Raw genomic sequence first — 23,021 nt, 5'->3', positions numbered from 1 at the left:
ACAGAACCTCACACAGGGTTCAAACCCACAAAATGTGAGGTCATGACCTGAGCCGAAGTTAAGAGTCAGACACTTAACTGACTGAGCCACCCAGGCGCCCCAAAGGCACTATGTTTTTAATTAAAGATGTTTAATGTAGGTGTCGTAATGCTTCTAATGTAAATTCTTGTATAAATCCTTTAATAAAAAAGATCTGTCCCCTAATTTATTTGATTCTTTTTTTAATTTTTAATTTTATTTATTCCCCACTTTATTACTCTTTTAATAAATATGTAAGGTAAATGTCATTATTTTCAACAAACATTTTTCTTGATTTCACCTATACTTTTTAGACATTTCTTTAACCTACACTTTTTTTTTTTAATTTAAATCCAAGTTGGTTAACCTATCGTCTACTAATGATTTCAGGAACAGAATTTAGTGACTCATCACTTATATATAACACCCAGTGTTCATCCCAACAAGTGTCTCCTTAACGCCCCTCTTTCACTTGCCCATACCCCCACCCCCCTCAACACCCCACCAGCAACCCTCTGTTTATTCTCTGTATTTAAGAGTCTTTTATGGTCTGTCTCCCTCGCTGTTTTTATATTATTTTTGCTTCCCTTCCCTTATGTTCATCTGTTTTGTATCTTAAATTCCACACGAGTGAAATCATATGATATCTGTCTTTCTCTGACTGACTTCTTTCCCTTAGAACAATACACTGTAGTTCCATCCATGTTGTTACAAATAGCAAGATCTAATTCTTCTTGATTGTGGAGTAAAATTCCATTATATATATATACACCACACCTTCTTTATCCATTTATCAGTCGATGGAGATTTGGGCTCTTTCCATACTTTGGTTATTGTTGATAGCACTGCAATAAACATTGGGGTGCATGTGCCCCCTCAAATCAGCATTTTTGTATCCTTTGGATAAATACCTAGTATTTGCTTCTATAGTACACTGATTCCTGAAAGACTGAGGACAGTAAGTAAGTTCAAAATTTCCAGAAAAGACTGATTCTTGTCCTCTTGTTCATTGCCTCTCCACTGTTGTTTCCAGTTATGGACATGATTTAACAATCACTTGAACTAAACACCCTTTTAAAGGCACAACATTTGATTTGCCTCATAATTGCACCCAGTGATACACTACTACTTACTTTTCTAACACCTTTTTCCTTTTGGAAGGTGTGAACATCTCTAACTGTAGACACAATTGGTTTATAAAAATGACTGCGAGGTAAAAGTAGGAATCCCAAATCTAGAACGAGAACAAAATATTTAAATACTATAGTGTTACAAAAATATGTACAGGTTAAGCGACATTATATCTTTGCTTTGCTTCAACAGTGGTAAGGAATGTGGGCATAGTTGAAATCAGATTGACCCTGTGTTGATAATAGTTGAAGCTGGATATGGGTATATGGGGGTTCATTACACTACTCTCTCTACTTGTATATATGCTTGAAATTTGCTGGAACAAAGAAGTAAAGCAAATAAACACTATCTATTTATACACTGTGCCAATGCCGTATCTTAGGTTTCATAAGCTCTCTGGTATATGTTAAATGGTAGGTGTTTCGTTTCTCTTATAATATGTCTGAGTATCTCCACGGAAGCTGCGGTATAAGTTGGGTTACTTTATTCCTGTAAGAATTCATTTTTGGAACTCCTTTTAATGGAGAATTAAAAAAAAAAAAGGCGTACACTTCTCTGGATATGCTAACAACTTTAAATTCAGACAGTATATAAAAATTCCCTGCCCAGACAAATCTTTGTCTAAGTTTTCTTACATTAAAAACAGCATCAGAATGAGATCAGAATAAAATTCCCCAAAATAAACTTAACCCAAACACATGACATAATGAAAGGACACTACTTCTCCACTGACACCAAGTACAATTAGAAATAAGTAGGAGAAACACTATAAATATCTTTTATATATAAAGAGCTCTTACAAACAAAAAAGAATATGATAAAACTAAGCAAAATAATGAACAAAAGTCAAGAACAGATGCTTCACAAAATATTAATTTAGTCGATAATTCCAGGTTGGCATACATATAAGCAATCAAATATAACTGATACAACCTTTAACTCAACAATTCCACTTACAGATGTTTATCCAAAAACAAAAAACAAAAAACAAAACTAGAGACATACACCAAGTTTGATTTTGTAAGAAGGTACATAGAGAAATTTATAAGAATAAAATAGCAGAAACAACTTGAGTATTAAAAAGGAGTGTTGTGGGCACCTGGGTGGCTCAGTTGGCTGATTGTCTGACCTTGGCTCAGGTCATGATCTCACAATTCGTGAGCTCAAGCCCTGCATCAGGCTCTGTGCTAAGAGCTTGGAGCCTCGAGCCTGCGTCAGACCCTGTGTCTCCCTCTCTCTCTGCCTCTCCCCCACTCATGTTCTGTCTCTCTTTCTGTCTCTGTCTCTCTCTCAAAAATAAACAAACATAAAAAAAAGTAAAGCTGTGATCATGATATTTTGATCTATTTATTATTGTATGATATGATATAAAGATATATTAGGCAACCTTTCAATTCCAAAGGTCTTTACTGCATTTGTGGTTTTTAAAACACCTTGTAATTATCCAAATGTGGACCTTTTCTTAAATGTTTAATGTGAAAAATGTTAATTAGAAAGAATAAGAAATAAAGATGCCAAAAATATAAAATATCATTAAGAAGGGAAGCCAAAATAGCCACCCATCTTGGTTTACCATTTATCATTTCCCATTTAAAAAATAATCTATCATGAATTGTTAGGCATAACAAATTATAGATGTATAGACAGTTCTGCCTTAGAGAATTTTACCTATCTTTCAATGTATTTTTTAATTCATTCTAAAAAAAAGTGAAGATGGAGAAGTAAAGGAACTGAAGTGTTGACTTTGTAAACATTTTCTTCATATAAAGTCTATTTTAAAAAATGTCTTAAAAACGTATGTTCTAAGCTCCCTTTGTCACACATAAGGACCATACAGGAAAGACGAATGAAAATCTATAGTAACAACACGGAACTACCTCCTCTTAAGCACTATGATTTCCAGTAGGTTGACAAGCAGGATAAAAGCCCTAACTTGTTGACAAATATAATGAAAACTCTTCGAATATTATTCATAATGAAAACTACAATGGCCCAAGATAAATTTAGGGTATAGGGGAGGTGGAATAAATTTATTTTCCTATTGTTAAGAGCAAGAAAATACATTAGATAATTTCCTCAAGTACAAGGTAAAAGATTTCAGCTCAGGCAGGATAGTCATCCAGATTGATACTTACCTTATAATCAAAGTTTTCATTTAAGAAATTCTTACGAAGTGCATCAGACAGGTATAGAACTGTTGTAATAATAACACTAGTGATAAAAAAAAAAAGAACATTTTAAGGTCAAAACTTTGCATTAGTGAAAATCATTTATTAGATAAGAAAAAAGCAATGAAGATAAAAGAAACCCTATAGAAAGCGTGTGGAACAATATTATTTGAATACCATGTACCTTTTTTAAAATTTTTTTTAATGTTTACTTATTTTTTAGAGAGAGACAGCGAATGGCGGAGGGGCAGAAAGATAGGGAGTCACAGAATGTGAAGCAGGTGTCAGGCTCCGAGCTGTCAGCACAGAGCCCAATGCGGAGCTTGAACTCATGAACCGAGAGATCATGACCTGAGTCAAAGTCGGACCCTTAACCGGCAGAACCACCCAGGGGCCCCTTAATTTAATTTTTTAAAAAGTAATCTCTACGTCCAACATGGAGCTTGAAATTATGACCTCGAGATCAAGAGTCCCCTGGTCTACTGACTGAGCCAGCCAGGCGCCCCCAATGTGGGACAATATTAGATAATTCATATTTGAAACAGAGAAAAGGGACACCAGGTAAAAAAAGAAAAAAAAATCCATCACTTAAGTTCTTTGTAAAATGATACAAAGATCTATGAATTCATACAACTCAGGCAGAAATACATTAATCTCCTGATGTTTTATGGTATTATTAATTTCTGAAGAAAGCAAAATGATTACTTCAAATATAATATTCCATGTTTGATGAACATGGGAGAAAGCCACACTAAAAAAAAAAATGCAGAAAAAGAAATGGAGCCTAAAGAAGAAATAGATAAAATGAAAGAATATATTGAATATTTATTATAGGTCTTCTCTCTGTTTCCCCTGTCCCAGGTATTAGGGGGCATGCAAGAGCTCCTGAAGGCAGACTCCCTCTCTCCTGGTGACAGAATGCCACTACAGAAACAATTACAGACTGTGATATTGTCTATAACCCAGCACTACGCTGTATGAAACTGCCAGGGGCTGTTAGAGCAATTCAGAGAATGGGGCATCTCAGGGCTATAGAAAGTAGGGGAGGCCTGACAAGGAGTCACATGCAGCCACGTGTAGCTTGCTGGGGAGAGTAAAAGGGAAGGGTTTGGTGAGCATTCTTGGTTAACTCTAGACTTATGCAATTTGTTCAAAACCTGCTCCTTTTTACAGCTATAGTAGTTGACATCCAAAACTGAATACATATCCAGTTGATTTCATATTACATACAGAATTATGCTGAAACGAGATAGGCCACTCCCCAAAATACCATACACAAATGGTATATATACATGGTTGACATTCGGAAACCTCCTTGGCCTTTGCTGAGATGCATGCCTGATGGGAGTTTGTGATGTGATCGGACTCCAGTTCTCACCACAGGATTTGTAATCGAAGAGTAGAGCTGTATGACCCCAAATAAAATGAAACAACACCCCATCAACTTCACACCTTGATTATCCTATTGGTGAAACATAGATTAGAAGGATATTTACTAACCAGAAGAGTATTTGCAGTCTTTGAGGGACATAAAGGCTCATTACTGTTATGTGCTGGAAAACTCACTATTAGAGCCTTCTCCTGGGATAGGAGAGTATTAATGAGACTAAGGGGTTGGATGACTGAATGTGAAGCTCAGGGTAAAGAAAGGGAAAGAGCAGAAAACCACCATGCCTTGGGTACCTGCTCTACCATGAGCAAGCACTGTGGTACATGCATGTTCATTTTACATATGTCAATTACATCTTTCAATGAACCTTACTAGGAAAGTTAAGTATAAGCAAAGCCTATGAAATTGCAAAGTCCTATGGTGTCTTCAACCCCCAAAACAGCAGGGTATCATCAGTGAATTTCCTATAAAAGACAGAAATCACCTGAAAATAGCATAAAGTGGCAATTTTCAGTAGCCACTAGCAAAAGTAATGATGACAACTGAAGAAATCATTAAAATGTCCAAAGAAAGTAGTCTATCCAAAACTTATTTTATGAAACTAAAGCTTAATTATCAGAAAATGGAATGCTATTGAAGAGCTTTGGAAAATACTGAGACCTGAAAAAATAGAATGGGATCAAAATTTTAAACTGCAAAATAAAAACTAAAAAAGGTTAATTACACTTCCAGAGAATGCAACATTACTGATTTCATGAAATGTTCAATTTCACATTTCAGTAACTTCTACTGTATTGAAAAAAAGTATAGGTTACTTTTAAAATCTTCACAAGAATTCCCAACTGTACAGAAATGCTGAGAAATCACAACCAATTGGAGTTAAATAATTTACTCGTAGGCTAGTAGTTTAAAAAGCAAAATGTAAAAATTGTTTTTTCTTCAGTAAAATGTGGTTTGTGGATCTATTTAATATATTTGATATGCTGAGAGTAAGATCTCCAAAAGTAAGACTCCTCTGGGCTAGAAAGACCTAAAATGAGTCTACTTCAAATGCCTTTCATTTATGCTTATAACATTCAGCCTAAGACACAGAGGCAGCTCTGAGAGCTTTTTATGGTAACTCAGCACTGAGTCAGTATCCTGGCACACAGGTCCCCAAGCCAGCTGAAGGCATTTATGCATTATTGCTCCTTCATTACAGTTGATACCTGTGGTGTTTAGGGATCTTTCTTTACTTGTTCCAATTTATCCAAAATCATGTGGCTCCTTTGGTTTTATTCTTTTACCCATGACTCAGTTTCTGAATATTAAGGACATTTCAAATCTCAGCACTCCAATTCAATAGCCAAGAAAGGTTTGCAGTCTGTTACTACAAATGGTCAAATTACTGATATCTGCCACAGAAACGCAGCCACAAGGATCATTTCTGACAGCTGTAATCTGTGGGCACAGCACAATAAAATTTACACATAAAAGAGGAAACAGTGCACAGGAAGTCAAAGTTATGGCTTCAAGATTTTCAGTTGCCACCTGATTCTAGCATTTCGAAAGTATTTTTTAAGTAACGCTCTCTCCTTGCTATAGAAATCCCATTTCTCATAATTTGTCAGTTTGAAAACTACTCCAAGATGATAATGTGCTCAAGCAAAAGCCCACCTCCACAAATGATACCTGGACTGGGAGAAGCCCCTTTGTGGATAAACTAGGTATCAACAACAATAATGTTTACACACAGAAAACCTCAGGAAATCTATTCGTGGAGGTAACTTCCCTACAATCTGGTGTGTTAATGAGGGCAGAAGGGATCAACACAAAGACACTTGGGGCAGATGAAAATCCTGGAAGGCCATCAAGGGGACTGATCTAAGCTAGTGATTCTCAAACTTCAGAGCGCATGATAATCACCTCAAGTATTCATAAGACTTCAGGGCCTTACCACCACCCATGGCCTGGTGAGTTCAAGGTGGGGCCCAGCCAGATGATTCTCATGCACCTGATTACCCTGTTTCATTTTGGGGACTGTGTTGCAGAGAGAAGACAAGACAGACGGGTTGGACTTGGAGAGCAGTGATGTTGAGGGAATTTGGCCTTGTTAACCACTGTTTCACCAAGGGTCTAGTCCACAATAAGTTCTATTGTAGCCTCACAACTATATTTAAACCTATGCTTTGTTATCCTTGGTTGCTGTAGTAGGTAATTCTAAAATGAGAAGCTTGTAAAACATCTTACACCCCTTTGAAAGATATTTTAAAGAACAGAAGCAAAGACACTCCAAGTGGAGGGCACAACATAAGCCAAAACAAGGAAGCAGGACGCCAAGTGCTTTTGCTTTTAGTCAAGGAAGCATGCAGTGTGGGTGAGGAAGAATGGAACAAGGATTGAAAGAGAGGGATTTTAACAACTCCCTTGACCTTCTCCACTGAGCAGTAGTGGCAGAAAGTCACTCACATGTCAGCAGCCTCAGTTTTGGCCTGTTAGGCTCAGATCTTAAGGAAACCTTCCCTTTCATGTATTCATTCTTCCTGCCAGCTCCTCCCAACTCACCAGGATAGGGACCATGTGGGAAGTTCTTGTGTAAATATTTGCCATAACTATTTGAGTGTGGCACATTCATCTTACTAATAGATAGTTTTGGCAAAAATCAGTATCTTCTCTCTCCCCTGGACAGGAAAATTGTTTAAGGATTATAACTCTAAAAGAAAAACACCACCAGTACGAACAAAAAGCAGTGGTAGTGGTGTTGGCGGGTGCTTAACAGATCAGCTGCCCTACCATCCAACTTTTTCATCATCACTATCACATACCCTGTCTTCCCTCCTGTTACTATGCCAATGCTCCTAGCTAAGGTCAGGATTTCTTTGTGTGCATGAGATCAGAGCTTCTTTTGTTGAGAAAGTCTTACCACAAAAAGCACTGCCTACATGGCTGGTGTCATTTCCAGTGCAAGCTGACTGTGGAGAGGGAACAGGCAGTTCTCGATATCCCCACTTGCCTACCCAAGTTGTTCCTTCACTTATTCCTGTTTTCTTTAGTATCATCAGTATTTCTGTCTTTGCTGGGCCAGCCCTATCTATAAGCCAAAATACTATATAATTCCATGTTTTAAAAAGGGTCCTAGTCTCCTAATTCCTTCCAAATATAGTCCCATTTCTCTGCTTCCTTTCACAGCAAAACTTCTAGAGAGTGGCTTATATTTACTGTTTTCACTTTCTCAATTCCTACCTGTTCTTGAATTCACTCTGATAAGGCTTTCTCTATCGGTCCACTGCAACAGCACATGTCAAGGTCATCAATCTCTACACCGCACTGCCAAATCCCGGGTCAACTGCCAGTCTTCATCATCTTCAACCTCCCAGCAGCTCTTGGTATTCCTTCCTTCATGAAATACTTACTTCACAGGACACTGTAGTCTGCTGGTTCTCATTTTAAATCACAGGCTGCTCCTTTTCAGTCTCTTTTGCTGGATGCTTCTCCATACCCTGACCTTTAATAGCAGTATCCTCTACAGCCTGTTCTAAGTACTCTTCCCCCTTTCAGTCTACACTCCTTTCCGGGTGTTCTCATTCAGTTCCATGGCTTCAAATACCATCCATATGCTGGTGACCCTCAAATGCACATCATCAGCCCTAACCCCTTCCCTCAGCTCCATATAAGCATGGGTAGCTTCCTCTTCTATGTTTCCACTTGGATATCTAAGAGCATCTCAAACTTGTTTAATGTAAGATTCTTCACCTCCCCCCCACCAAAGCTGTTCCTCTCAGTATTTCCCACCAAAGTGAATGGCACCACCATTCATCCTTTTGTTCAAGCCAAAATTCTAAAGGCCATCTTCCATTTTTTCTCTTCCACCCACATCCAGTCACCTGTAAGTTAGGTCATCTCTATCTTCAAAATTGTTCTTCTTACTACCTTCACTGCTATCCACCTGTTCAAGCCATCAGCATCTCTTACCTGCACTGCTGCATTAAGCTACTAACTGGTTCTTCTTGGTTTCTTTCATGTTTCTCTACTCCCTAATATTTGGGCCCTGTCTTCATCTTCCCACCTCATCTTTACTGGTTCCTTCTCTCCTCATGTTTCAGCCATAGTAACAGTCCTTTGGTGCATTTAAATGTGCCACATTCATCCTGACCACAGGGCCTTTGTATATGCTATTCCTGCTGGTAAGAACATTCTTCCTTTGCTGTCTACCTGTTAACTCCTGCTTTAGCTTTCAGCTCAAGTTTGACTTCCTAATGAAAGAGCTCTCCAATCCCAGTACAGAGCAAAGTTCCTTTCATAAACATCTTCAAATAACTGTGCTCTATTTTTATGGAATTTATTTTATACTGTAGGCAACAAAAAAGATTTGCTAAATGGATGGGTCAGGAAATGAATGAACTCCCCTAAGAATCTTTGATTCCATAAATCACCTATTCACTACATAGATCTCATATGAAAGCTAAAGTAGTTAATAGTAATAGTCAACTAAATAATTCAGGGTTTGATGAGAAAAAGCACAAAAGAAAATGTATCCTAGGTTTGAAGCCACCATGTACACAAAATAAATAAATTAAGGACCTGAAATTTCAACTCGTAGGCCAGAAGTTTTTACTTTCCTCAGCAGCAAGTCTGTTATAAGATTTATCTCTTTGAAAATGTATAAAACTGTGACTTTATTTTTGTACTGTATTTTGCAATGTGTATGGGAAGGGGGTGGAAAGAAGCTTGTCTCAAAGTGTCCTGTATTTTTGGTACTTAATTTTCATCTCCCTTATGTTCCTTCTTTCTCAAATTGAGCAGTTGTTCTCATCAGAAACATCTACCAAGAACTTAACAGTGGGCACAATACAGCTTTGCACACAAGCTAGAGAGTCACATGTCTTATCCTTGTGAAATTTAGCCTGGATGCAGTTACTGTGTTACCTAATATTAGACATTCAGGTGGAAATAAACCACACAAGACCGTACTAATCACCAAGAGTCTGGTCATAGCTTTTGGTAGGACTTCACATAAAGCAGGGAAGCTACATGGTTTGGGACAATATAGTTTGTAGATGAAAGTTAAAGGCATTTAACTTACTTGAACACACAGGAAGAAAGGATCGGCACATAAAAGAATGCATATTTTGAGTTCGAGGGTAGGGCAGTGTGACTTCTCAGCTAGTTACTATCAATTTGGCATGTATGAAGCACATAGTGGGTAGTAAAAGTGGGAGTTTGGGTCAAAATGCCTCTTTTGAGGAGCCCGGATCAAACCATCTAAGGAAGGTAGCACCATGGAAGAAAGGTGGTAAACCTGAGAGATGTAGACCTAGCTCCTCCAACTTGCTTCTACACAGTTAGCAAAGTGATAAAGTTTTCTTTCCAGTGTACGTTCTTCAACATATTTTAAATATCCTTAACATCTTTCAGAAATTTAGTTTTCTACCAATATTACATGGCTAATACCTGTATGGATAAAGCAGGAAGAGTTGAAGGCTTATTTCTGGAACACATTGCACTCATAAGGCAAGGAAAATCTCATATGGCTTCATAATTTGAACAGGAAATGGCTAGGGTAGTTGAATGGGGAGAAGAGAGGGAAGCAGAATGGCAAAGAGCAGTGTCTGTTTCAACTCTGCAGGAGTTCTACCAGACCCTGGAGCCCTCTCTACAAATTAGATCGGACTTGCCATCACCAGTGGAAAAACAGTGCTCACTTCTTACCAGCACTGACTTGGGTGGCAAGGGCATGATGTCATCGCATTTAGCAAAGGCTGATGGCCTTTTCCTTGGATTTGCTTTTGGAGTATCTTCTGTTTAAATGTATTACACAGAGCTCATCTCAAAGTAACTGTGCTCCTGTTTGATTAGCACCAGATAAAAATATTGAACATTGTGTGTTTACTCAAAAGCAGAATCTATACTTCTAAGTCTGTTACCCATTTGTGTGACCATGAAGTCTTCATAAACGGAGTGTAGATTTTTAGGTGAAGTACAGAGAGACAGTGTTTACTTTAAAAAAGTCACATTGTGGTCACGATTTTCAGGAAGCTCAAGCAGAGCCTGTGTGCATAAGGAACAAAATGTCAAATTTATCTTTGGTTTGAATTTCTGCCATTAAATATTCTAATTCAAGGCAAAATATCCCTGTGCACACAGGGCAGACATGATGACCAAATGATGATGCTGCATGATGATGATGTCAGCAGCCTGGACCTCTTCCCAGATGGCTCCCTGGACTACTTCATAGCCCTCTGCATGTACCCAGCATGTAGATCTTTGGTAATAAGGCCAGATACATGACAAATAGTTCCCATTTAAATCTGTGGCTTCCGGACATCCAGACAAAAAGATATGTGATTCTACTCACAGATATCAAACTAAATATGCTAAATTCTAAAGAGAGCTATTTCAGGAATCTCAATTAGTCTTCAAAATGGAAAAGCTTCTTCTGTACTTATGTAAAATATAATATGCCATATTATACTATTTGTTACTTCACAAGTTTTTAACACATCATTTTAACACCTCCACATCTATAAATGTAGACTGCAGCAGAAGCCATATTAGGCGCATCTTATCAAAATCAAACCCTATATTACTGTGGCTCTTACCACCATCATACCTGGCATCTGGGGAAGACATATGGTATCTCTGGCCTATGGCTAGACACCTGGAGAATTCACCTGTTATCCTGAATGTGAAGGTGTTCGGGGCTGGACAAGAGGAGGAAGGAGAAGCAGGCAAACGTAGACTTGAAAGAAAGAATGTTCAAGAAAAAGGGTAAATGACAAGTGTGGAAGTAAAGATCAGCCAGTTTCCTGAAGAACTTCACCTTCATTCTGTATCCTGAGATGACAGAGACAGGAAGCATGACAGCAGATAAAGCCATGACACTGTATTCTCTGGGACAGCTCCTGTCATTCTGGCTGCCCTCTAATCTCTTTTCCTGGCTCCTATTCCTTCTAGTACTGACGTCAAATGTTTGATTTTTTCCCCCTGGATGTGCCTAATACAAGCCAATTTTATCAACTTCCAGAGATTCATCTTTATGTCAATATCTCCCCAAATGTCTTCTCTAGTTCTGAATTTTGCTGAGAGCATTATTTTCAGTAGTCTACCAGCCTTCTCAGTTGGCTGTATAAAAGAAACTTCAATCTTCATGTATCCAACTCAGGGGTCATATCTTATTCCCAGTGCTGAGTACATGGTAGACACTTAATGCATTCCGCTGAGTTAAAATGAATGAAGAAAGATTAGAAATGACTCAAGTGGCCAGCAACAGGGCTCGTTAAATAAACAATGGTACATCTACTCAATAGAACATGATACAACTATCAAAGAAAAAAGAAACAAACAAATGAGGGGCTTTCTAAGTATTAATGTGGAAAGACTGCCAGGATTTTTTAGGGGAAAAAGCAATGTGCTGTATTACGCACCTGCCAGGCAGAAAAGAACACTGGAAGGTCATGCAAGAAACAAATAAAAGTGGTTATTACAGGCTGGGGGTAAGGAATAAATATGGAAGGTGGGAGTGAGTTTTTTCAGTGTATACTCTTGTTATATTACTTGATTTTTGAACTATGTTCATTTATCACCTATTTAAAATGAATAGTAATACTTTTTAAAAAGTGAGACAAGTTAATTCAGAGACAAAGGACAAGAATCCCTGTATTTGAAGCTTTCAAATTTGAGATCAGACTAAAAAAAAAATCATTTTGTGCCTCCTCTTCAATGAGCTGCAATTGTCATCAATTTAAATGTCTTACTTGTTAGCCACCAAGCGCATAACAGTCCAGTCCTTTGGAAACATCTCTGGGCGTATCAATATTCGGAACACAGTAAATATCTGCAGCAGAAAATCCTTGGATAGGAAGGAAATAGACCATTTTACTGAGTTATTGTAACTGTCAACACACACACACACACACGCACGCACGCACGCACACGCACGCACACACACACAGCACTGTTGTTACCATTTCCAAAGAAACTACAGAGAAGGGAGCCATGTTTTCATAGTTCACCAGGAGAAAGAATCATCGCCCTTCCCATTCTCAACACCCAAGTGGTTTGCTACTCTTCCCAAATGTTCTCTTTTCTTTCTCATAAATGGTGGGAATGGCTTTTCATTCCTCTTCACAAGCTCTAAGCATTTAGGTTTTATAAATAAAGGGGAAGACTGGCTTAGCAGGCAAATATGTTCTCTTCTTTTATTATAGTCTTAAACATCAGAACTTCTCATATCGAGAGAACTATCAACAATCCTTCCTTTTAAGTGTCAAAATTTAGAAAGTTATATTCATTAAAAAGAATTTTCAGCAAACACCCATGTTTCTTAGAGGGCATTCTGAAGATATAGTATTAATAGTATGCATGTAGGTTTACAGAATCTGAGCATGCTATGCGGAATACACTCAAATAAGGATGTGTGCTAGGCCGAGCCCAGTGGTGAGTGCTTAGTAGCTATGAGTGTCAAAGAATTCTTCACAGAGATGTCATGTCAGAGGGCAGTGGTATTTACTAAGATGTTATCCTTAAATCCATCACCTGGAAACACTCTTGACAGGAGGCTATTTCCAGACACAGAAATACCTCTTCTTAAAACATTACAAGTAATAGGATCCCAAATGTTGCAGCATTTTATACTTAAAGGCAACTCTAGGAGATAACACACTACATGTAATGAGTGACATAAAGCGTGCCCAATCAGAAAGAAATTGGCTCAATCTAGCTTTTATTTAGACTTATTAACTAGAAAACAAAGATTTCTTGGTAACCTTAAGCAATGCTAGGAAAATACATCTCGCTGCCAATCTGATTTAAGTCAACAGTATGGTGATGCTTAAAACAAACAAACAAAAAAACAAACACAGGAGTTTTATATATGAAACCCAACAACACACTATGTTAAACGTGTAAGCTGCTTGAATATAAGATTACAGTTGTCATTGATATGATGAGGAGATAGCTAGAATCTGAAAATATCAGGAACATCTGGTGGCTGTGTGTATGTGTGTGTGGTTTTTTAACATACTCTAACAGCTTTGATCAAGCCCATAAATATTTTGACAAGGATTTATTTTAGCTTCTTTGGCATCAACACACATAGACTGATATGTAGTATGTACCATGTGGAAATGCACCCGGTAGGTCACTTTTCTTTAAATGGCCAGATTTTTCTTATGTAGGAAGAGTTTCCCAAATGCATTCCATGGCAGGTCAGATCATTCGGGGAAACACTTCACATTCTAGCCCTCTCTTGAGAAAGTAGGTCATTAGCATACTAAAACTGTGAGAAGCCCTTTTTGATGCATTTCTAAAACTTATTCCAAAAAGTTTTTCAATTTATTCTTTTGGGTGTCCCAGACATGAATCTATTATAATTCCTCCAAAAACGGATGTTTGCATTTACCTTTCAAAGAATTTGATCCTACTTCAGTTTCCTATCTTGTTGCACTTGCTTAGATAGAAAAAAAATCATGAAGGTGGGAAGTCACATCTCACAGTCTACAATTACTTAGGAATGTTGAAATAATTTCTATAAAATTGAAATTTCATCTTTTCTCCTCAAAACTTTTAGACAATTGGAAAATGGAGGTAGCACCCTTCGTGCTTGGGTGTCTGTAGGGGGGAAGGTAGGAGAGAGGGATTTCGGTTGCACAGAGAAAAAAGTGACTGGAAAAGTGGCTACAGGAGGCAGGGTATCTACCTCCTGGGCTGGCAACTTTGGTTGTTCTTCTTTCGCAGTGCTGGGGACGAAGGGAAAGTTATTCCAGGTATAGGAGCTGGGGACAGACAACCTGTTTCTGTGCCATCTCATTTTCTTGTTCCCAGTTATCTCACAAAATAAAAAGTGTGGCAGCATGTGACATTGTGCCAATGCTCGTGTATTGACAGAAATCTTTACTTGCCCTGAGAGAACTTTTTGGCATCTCAAATAGCTCTCTTCTTCATAGAGCCAAACACATTCATTGTGGAAATCTTACAATAAAAACACAAGAACATTACATTAACAATCAGAAAATCTAGATTTTAATCCTGGATCTGCAACAAACTAACTCAATGATGTTGGCAATTTATTTGATCTGCCTGGAAGTGAGTTCTCATCCTTGGAAAATGTGGGACCTTTAAGGTCCCTTGTGGTTAGGGGTGATTTAAAAAAGTTAATATGATCACTTATCTATTCATATAATAGACAAAAATGTTTCCTTATGTCTAAATTGTAGGCTAATGTTTCATCAGATGGTAACACAAATACCTTCCACTGTAGCACTTACATGTAATTTAGTTCAGTAAGTATTTATTGTCAACTGCCATGTAACAGGTATCATTTCAAACTCAGTCCCAGTACTTAAAGCACTAACATCTGAACGCTAGATTCTTTGACACCACCCTCCTGCCTGCCCTCCCCAAATACAGCAGTATTTCCCTAAATACTTTTCGGCTCTGATCATTTCACAGAATAAGTACTTTTGCATAGATATATGAAGTTATTTTGCACACATGACAATAACTAACAGATCTTTCCCATAATTTAAAAAAAGAACATTGGTACGATAATATTCCTGTTTGGATAGCAAGAAATAAGGGTTTCATATGCCACTGTTTGAAAATTGGTAGCCTGGGAACAGTTTCTTTTTGTTTACTTCAAATAGCACAACATGGTAACTTAACTGCATTGCCCGTTTTATTCAAATCAAGGTTCAAAATAAAAAAAAAAGAAACAGGGAGGTGGTACGTTACAGAAGCACGTTTTCTGCAGTGCAAGAGGTTTAAGAAAGGAAGTTCATATGAAAACCAAAATGATAAAAAGTTCCATTCTCAAAAGACAAGAAAGCAAGAGCAATTTTTTGTGATTTTCAAAATTATCACTAACATTTATTCATCCATAAATATTGGGTGCTTTCTAAAGCACCAGGCACTGTGTTAGATGCTGGGTTACACCTAGTGGGGTAAGATACATTCTGTTATTGATTCATGCAAGAGTATTTCTGGAGGGCCTGCGATATGTCATACCATAATCAGCTGAATGTGACACCCGCCTTCATGGAGCTTACAGTTTGGTGGGCGGGATGAATGTGTATCTAAAAACCACAGACAACATGTGTGCGCTACCAATGAGGGAAGTGTGAGGACCAAGTAGTCCAGGTAGAGGGAAGAGCACCAAACTTGAAAGGCAAGAGACAACACAGGGCTGTCTGGACTGTAGTGGGGAGTGGCAAGAAATGGGGGTGAAAGATAAGAAGGGAAAAATCAAAAGCTGACAGACAGATGATGGATAGGGACCGATCAAAGATAAATACATAGAATAAAGATAAATAAAAGGTAAATAAATCTCATTCTTTCTTCATGGTAAGGAACGTGGAAATTTACCCTGAGGGCGATGAGAAGGCCATTAGGGGTCTCATGCAGATGTGGGAGAAGATTAAATGTATTTTACATTCATTTTCTGACTGTATCATACAAAAAATTGTTTTGTGTTTACACATAAGACTGTGGTATGTGAACAGCACAGGATAGAAATTAAGTTTACGAAACAGAATTAGTGAGAGACAGGAGACAGAACTCTGAGACCATGAAACGTGAATTAAGAACTCAAGAAAATAAAGCATCACCAGGTAGATAGACCAGCACACAGTCTCCTTGTGTCAAAACAATGAATAGGGACAGAGCCTTCTAGGAACACATTTCCTTTACTTATGATTTAAAGTAGAGTCGAATATTATTTTAAAAATTTGCCACAAATTTCAAATGTGTAACACCCTTGATATGGAGTTTGAATTCAAATAAAGGGTGTTAATAATCATTATCACAGTGAAATTCATACCCTTAAAGTTGAATAAGCACATTATGTAAAAATAACTCCCAAGTGGTCTTCAGTCTTCAAGAGCTATAGAATTATTTTTCTATAATAAAGACTATAACCTGAAATAATCATATGGAAAAAGACGGTTTGTGAGGTATGCAGACATTTACTGAGAGGGTTGTTTCAATGAACAAAGATATAATATTCCAGGCTCTTTGCTTAGGACACAAAGACATGGTGTCTATTCTCACAGAGCACAGTCATCAAGGAGTCGAGACAACAATTACAAGGCAATGTTGGATGTTATCACGAAGAGGGGGTGGTGGGCACTGTATTCTGTGAATGCTTCATAAAGAAAGAGATTCCTAGGCTGGATTTTACAGAATGAGTCAAAATCAGGGAAGGGATTAATAGGGGTACAAATTAAGTAATGCAAATGAGTAGCGGTGGAATAGGCATTTCAGGTAGATTAAAAAAAAATAATAAAAAAGTAAAGAAAAGAAAAAGAAAAAGATTCGGAGGAATTAAACCCAAGTAATTTTAAGTGGCTAGAGTGAGATGTGTTTGGAAGAGAGAAGAGGGTAGAGGATACTGAGAATGTAAGGTAGACTGAAGACAGGGATGATGTTGGCAAAGACTGGGTCTTGTCCCACAGGGAATGTGAAGTCCTCAGGGCTTTAAAGTTGGACTGTGACGTGATCAGATATAATTTTGGAAAGCTAGTGGGCAAGTATATGAGAGACAATGAAAGGTTTTAATAGTGCTGTACCTAACTTCCAGAACATGTATAATATCACATTTAAGCAGGATCCCCACAGTTCTATTTGAAAAGTCATAATCAACAAAGAACAGGAAACTCACTGCTCTCTATGTACCAGAAATACCATGGATATGGACAAAACTTTAGCCCTCAGTAGAAGGTGGGTGTATAATAAAACGTTACTGACTACAGAAGGAGGAAAAAAAAACCTAATCACTTCCTAGTCTTGCTTTTGTTCATTTCTAAAATAATGCCATTCTACAGAAGGAAAGAACTAAATAATGCAGAGTACCAGTCCTTGGGTCCTTGGTCCTACACAGTTCTCTTGACATTGTTACTTACACCACTCACACATAGCACCCGAGAACCAAGGAGAAGAAATGGCATACTGTTCAAAATGTCAGAAGCTACCCCAAGAATCACCGTGGAGAGGTCCTGATTCTTCAAGCAAGAATGGAGTAAAAACACCAATAGTCTTAGTAAATACGAGAACTACATACTTTCAAATTTGTTTTCATTTAGAGAACCACTGTGAAATGCTAGGCCAAATCTTTCTTTGAATTGATAAGAGTAAAGAAAAAAAAGCAGTGATGCTAGGAATAAAGAACAACAAAAATGTTAACCTGAATGTTTCAACATCTAATCTGTCAGTATTAATGAAGATTTAAAGTGCACAATCGCAGTTCTACTTCAGGAATTCATTCTGCAGCAATAAGGCCACAAGCACAGAGATATGTGTTATCATGATGTTCACCACTATAACCTTTCCATTGGCAAAAATCAGAAACATCCTGAATACCCAACAAAAGGGGAATGATTACATTATTTAGCATCCATACAATGAGATTCAGAAGAATAAAAGATGTAACAAGCTCTATAATGTTCAGGACATATTACTATGTGGAAAAGTGCAACCACTATGAATGCTATATTCCATTAAAAATACGTGTGTACATACCATAAAAAATAATCTATGAGGATACAACCTTATGTGTTAACAGTAGCTCCCACTGGGCATCAGAAAACATGTATGTGGAAGGGAGGCAGACATATACTTTGATCACTTTTAACTAGTAGGTTAAATGGGATTCTTCCTGTCTAATCCCAATAGCAGTTATAATTTTCCATTGATTATCACTTTACTAAGCTCTACCCTCCCTTATGTATTATATATTCCATTTCTAATCTAAAGGTAGATACAAAACCCTCAAATAACTCTTTCCATTAACTTGCCCTTTCATCTCCATAACTGGAATTGCCTTATTACTTTTAAAGAGTGGACAAATGAAATTTTATGCAATTTGATAGCGAAGATTTTGGTTTCTAACAAATGTCATTAGAGTTTAGGGAAAAGGTGAGTTGAGCTGCGTGAACAAGAGCTCAGATGTTAATGGAATTCCAGGCCCTCTCAGCTACTTCCTTGCGGGGCGGGGGGGGGGGGGGGGGGGCAGGGGGAGGAGTTGGGGGGTTGGCCTGGAGTAAAATGAGGCACTGTAGGGAAAGTCTCTAGCGCTGCATCTGGCCCATAGCAGTGGGGGTGGTGGTGAGGAGGTAATATCAGCCATCATCACTGTTGTTTATATACATCCCACTCAATTATAACTTAATGATTTAGATGCTGTTAATAACATGAAAGCATTAAGACTAGCAAAGACTAGCAAAGACTAGCAAAGACTGTTTTGCTCGTCTTGATATCCCTAATGTCTAGCCACTGTGCTCAATATATGTTTGTTGAATCAAGTAACTGTCATTTGTAATAAAATAGTAATAGTGCCAACCTCAGGGGGTTCTTCTGAGGATTCAGGGAGTTAATATTAATCAACCTTTTAGAACAGTACCTTGCATGTACTAAGATTTACAATTATATAAATGTTTACTGTTTGAGGTTCTCAGCTCTTTACCACAATAGCCAAAGCTCAAAGTGGTCTAAAATGTTGGTGATAATCCATTTGGCAGCAAAACCTGACCTGAACTATTTAGTCTTTATTTAACCTCACCTGGAGTGAATATTTTTTAACTCCACAAATATTAAGATTTTTTATTAGAGTGGCTATGCCCATATATAGTATGTGCACCATATAGATTACCTTTCTGAAATGTCAAAAGATTCTAATTTCTAAAATGCACTTAATATTAAGGACTTGGCATAAGGGACAGTGGACCAGTGTTACTATTTTTAAAAGATCTTGTAATTTAGAATTCAGTAGCATAAATAGGGATATTTGGGTTTTAAGAAAACTGAGAACAAGAAAAATCTGTTAAAAGGTGACATCTGAACTTTTAAAATGCAGATTAAAACCAGATGACTAATTAGCCTTTAGTAAAAAAAAAAAAAAATGACTTTTAGCTTGCCTTCACTCCAGTTTCATTCTTACACTGGAAAGGTGATCTTCCTCCTAGTCACAGATACTTCTGTCCCCTCCTGCTGCCTTTGCAGGGAACCTCACCACCCTTGCACTTCTTCCTTATGTCTTCAGCTTCTCCTCCACCAGCTCTAATCATCCATATTCAAACATGCTTAAGTCTCCTCCAATATAAATATTTCTACGACATCCAAAGTTCCCCTTTAGTACACACCTATCCTCCCTTTCTTGAAACACGGCATGCATCTACTGTATCTTTTTCATTTTTCCATTCTGCAATTCATGACAGCTTGGTTTCCACCCTCACCACTGTATTGAAATTGCTCATCAAGTTCATCAACAATAGGAACAGACCCTTTTATGATCCCACCTCACCGCCCTGCAATAGCCAGTACTGTTCACCACTTCTCCCCCCTTCATGCTTAGGATTCTATTTAGAGCTCTTCAATTACATGCTCTACACTCTTCTTCTGTGTTCACATTTACTTCCCTATCAATTACTATTCACTAGCTGATAATTCCCAAATCTACAACTGCAGCCTAGCTCTGTCTCTTGAACTTCAGACACTGTTTATAAAACATTCATTTTAATGTCCCTCAAGTGACCAAACTCAAGCTGAAACTGAATTTATGTTTGCTCCCAAACCTGTACACCCATACCTCCTTGGTTCCCCGTGCAGTGAGTGGCACCCACATCTGGCCTGTTGTCAGAGAGCCTGGGATTCATCTTCAACTCTTCTCTCTCCTTCACCTCTTCTCACTCCTTCATCTTTTTTTTTTTTTTTAAAGAAATCAGTTACCAACACCTGTCAACTGAACTTCCTAAATGACTAGAATCTACCATCATGATCACCTCTCTTTCAGGCCACAGTCATCACTAGCACAGACTATTCTGCCTCAGATACTTTACACAGTTCTGCTCCCTGTTTGTCTTTGGCTAATTCATTTTCAATAGTGCAACCAAGCAGGTTTTTCTTAACTGAAATGGGATCATGGCTCTCCTTTCTTTCTTAAAACCCTCCGCAGCTTCCAGATGTCCTCAACATAAAGTCCACACACATTCTCAGAGCACAGTATCTTACACCTCTCTTCCTCATAGTCTATATTCTATCAAACAATCAACAAATGTTTCTTGAGTGCCTAAAATGTGGTGAGCATGTTCTGGGATCTGAGGATACAGCAGTGAACCAGTCAAAGCTTCAGACACCAAGGAGCTTATAATCTAGTGGCTAGGGGTTGGGGATTCACCCAAACAAATAAACTAAAGCATTCCAGATTTGAATAACTGTGAGTGCAGGGAGTATGCTATGTCAGCACATTCTGGGGACACTTTAGGTGAGAGATCTAACCAAAGACAGGTACAGCACACTCTTACTCATCTCTTAGCTCTCAGCTGAGGGCTCCCTTGGGGACTTTTCCTCATGTCATGAGTTTGGCCTGGCAGGAATTCCTAGATGCTCTGGAGCACTGTGGGGTCAATGTCTATTACCTGCCTGATTTCTCCCCCTACAGGGACCGGACAATTTGTTCCTGGCTACATAATAAAACTAGTAGGGCTTAGCATGCCTGAATTTTTCAATCAGTATTTCTTGAAGGACAGATGAAGTAATTAAGAGCATGAAATAATTTTCCTGGCCTGAAGGCCTAGTTAATTTTGAAGTAGGAAATTTTGAAAAGGTGTGTGGATGACTGAAATGAGGAAAGCCCATACAAAATACTTTATTCATTACTTCCATTTGCTCTATTGTTATTAATGTGAATAATAAGGCATAAAACTCAATACCTAGATTAAATTCACCATGGTTTTCAATGCATGCTTCTCGGTTATTTTTTTAATTCCTAGGCTCTGTAAAAGTAAGTATCCTTTCTTATGTGAAAGTTTGAAACATGAAGTCATAGACCTCTTATGTAAAGCCTAATAGCTCCTTAATAGTGCTACATACTCAACTTCTGAAGAATGTTAATAACTGAACAATTATCTTCCTTTTTAGCCACATGGATTTCTGTATCTAGAGTGGGTATCATCTAAAGTCCTTTATCTGTTTTTAATTCTAAACTCAAGATTGAAAGTAATCATGAAAAACAGATTGTTAGGCACAGGTATATGCCAAGTGACTGACTGCTAGAAAGATTACATCTGCCCAAATCTATTCTCTTTGTTTCATGATTCAGCCTGTCATCTGCCGCAAGGTAACTAAAGGATTTTTCTGAGGTCATGCAACATCTTCCAGGCAGTTAAAAATCAAAGGTAAATGATTCCTGTGCATGATATATATTTTAAAAATCTACAAATCTCCCCCTGAGGTGCTGCGAAGGCTTCTGGTCACGCCAACATTGCAGCGCGACTGTTCTACGGTCCTCTAATTCTCCACCACCTGGCATGTCAGTACTCCTTCCATTATGATGGCTTACCTATGAAGGTGCCTGGAAAACTCAAGAGACGGAGGAGAGATAAAAGTAAATAAGAACAGATGACAGGTCATTCCTCCAACTGAGGACAATCAACTTCTAAGCTTTTAGTGAACACCATGATGGAAGTATTGAAGTTCCATAAATCTCAGCAAAGTGTGAATTTTTATAAACCTGGCATCAATATTTTCTATTGAATGTCAGCCTGTCACACTAGCACAGCATAGTGATTAGACTGTAGCTCATAGAGAATATCAAACACAACTCTGCTTCTCTAGTCAGAACGTTGTAGCCAGAACTCCTCATTGTGGTTTTAGAGTGATGAAATCAGATAATAGGTTTATATATTCTTCCTTATCATCTATAAGGCCAATATTCCTAAGTCTACCTAACTAGAGTTACTCTATTTGCTTTTGTCTCATTAGGTCTGTGATTGTGTTTCTAGTTTACTGGATTTTGCTGACAGGTATTTCAAAGCCTATGTCCTTGTATAAAATGAAAGTTAATTTGCTTTGCTTGAGTAGTTGAAAATCTTAAAGAGCCAAGATAGTCAGACATGTGAATGAAGGTGAGAAAAAATAGCATAGATTTAACAAAAACAGGTAAAACAACTGTCAAGGAACTATTTGAACAATGATGAATGTGAACAAGGAAAGCTAAAATGATATAGGAAATTTTTTAAAAAAAATGTCACTTACCCTTAACTCTTCCTTTGTATTGAAACTATCAAGAAGTTGTTGATAATGTCTATCTGTCATTTGTCGTAATAGGGACAGGAGACAAGCAACAAACTCACCCTAATGTAAAGAAAAAAAAAACAACAACAACATAGTTTTTAATGAGAGCAAAAATGAACATCAGTAACTTACCTTGAACTGCCCTCAAACAGAACACTTTTTAAGTGTTTTTTTAAAAAAATCCATGAGGATCTAAAGTCACTCTGTGAAGTCTTTTTAATCTAAACTAACCATAGTATTATGGTCAAAATTTCTCCCTCTGATGAATACCC

General features: G+C 37.8%; 1 protein-coding gene across 4 annotated transcripts in view; it reads right to left on the bottom strand.

Annotated features, from left to right (window-relative positions):
• The window catches only part of DOCK4 (dedicator of cytokinesis 4), a 434,929-nt gene that overhangs the window by 69,053 nt on the left and 342,855 nt on the right, over positions 1-23,021 (bottom strand). For all 4 annotated transcript variants that reach the window (XM_086692336.1, XM_086692356.1, XM_086692348.1 and 1 more), the window contains exons 26-29: positions 22,711-22,809; positions 12,441-12,535; positions 3,285-3,360; positions 1,152-1,252 (exon numbers count right to left, since the gene is read on the bottom strand). In XM_086692336.1, coding sequence (XP_086548462.1) covers positions 1,152-1,252; positions 3,285-3,360; positions 12,441-12,535; positions 22,711-22,809 — 371 coding nt within the window. The remainder of the gene's footprint in view (positions 1-1,151; positions 1,253-3,284; positions 3,361-12,440; positions 12,536-22,710; positions 22,810-23,021) is intronic.

This window comes from Puma concolor, chromosome A2 (genome assembly GCF_028749965.1).
Source record: "Puma concolor isolate L17-30 chromosome A2, mPumCon1.1.hap2, whole genome shotgun sequence".
Classification (NCBI taxonomy): Eukaryota; Metazoa; Chordata; class Mammalia; order Carnivora; family Felidae; genus Puma; species Puma concolor.
This window is presented reverse-complemented; position numbering and strand designations above follow the sequence as displayed.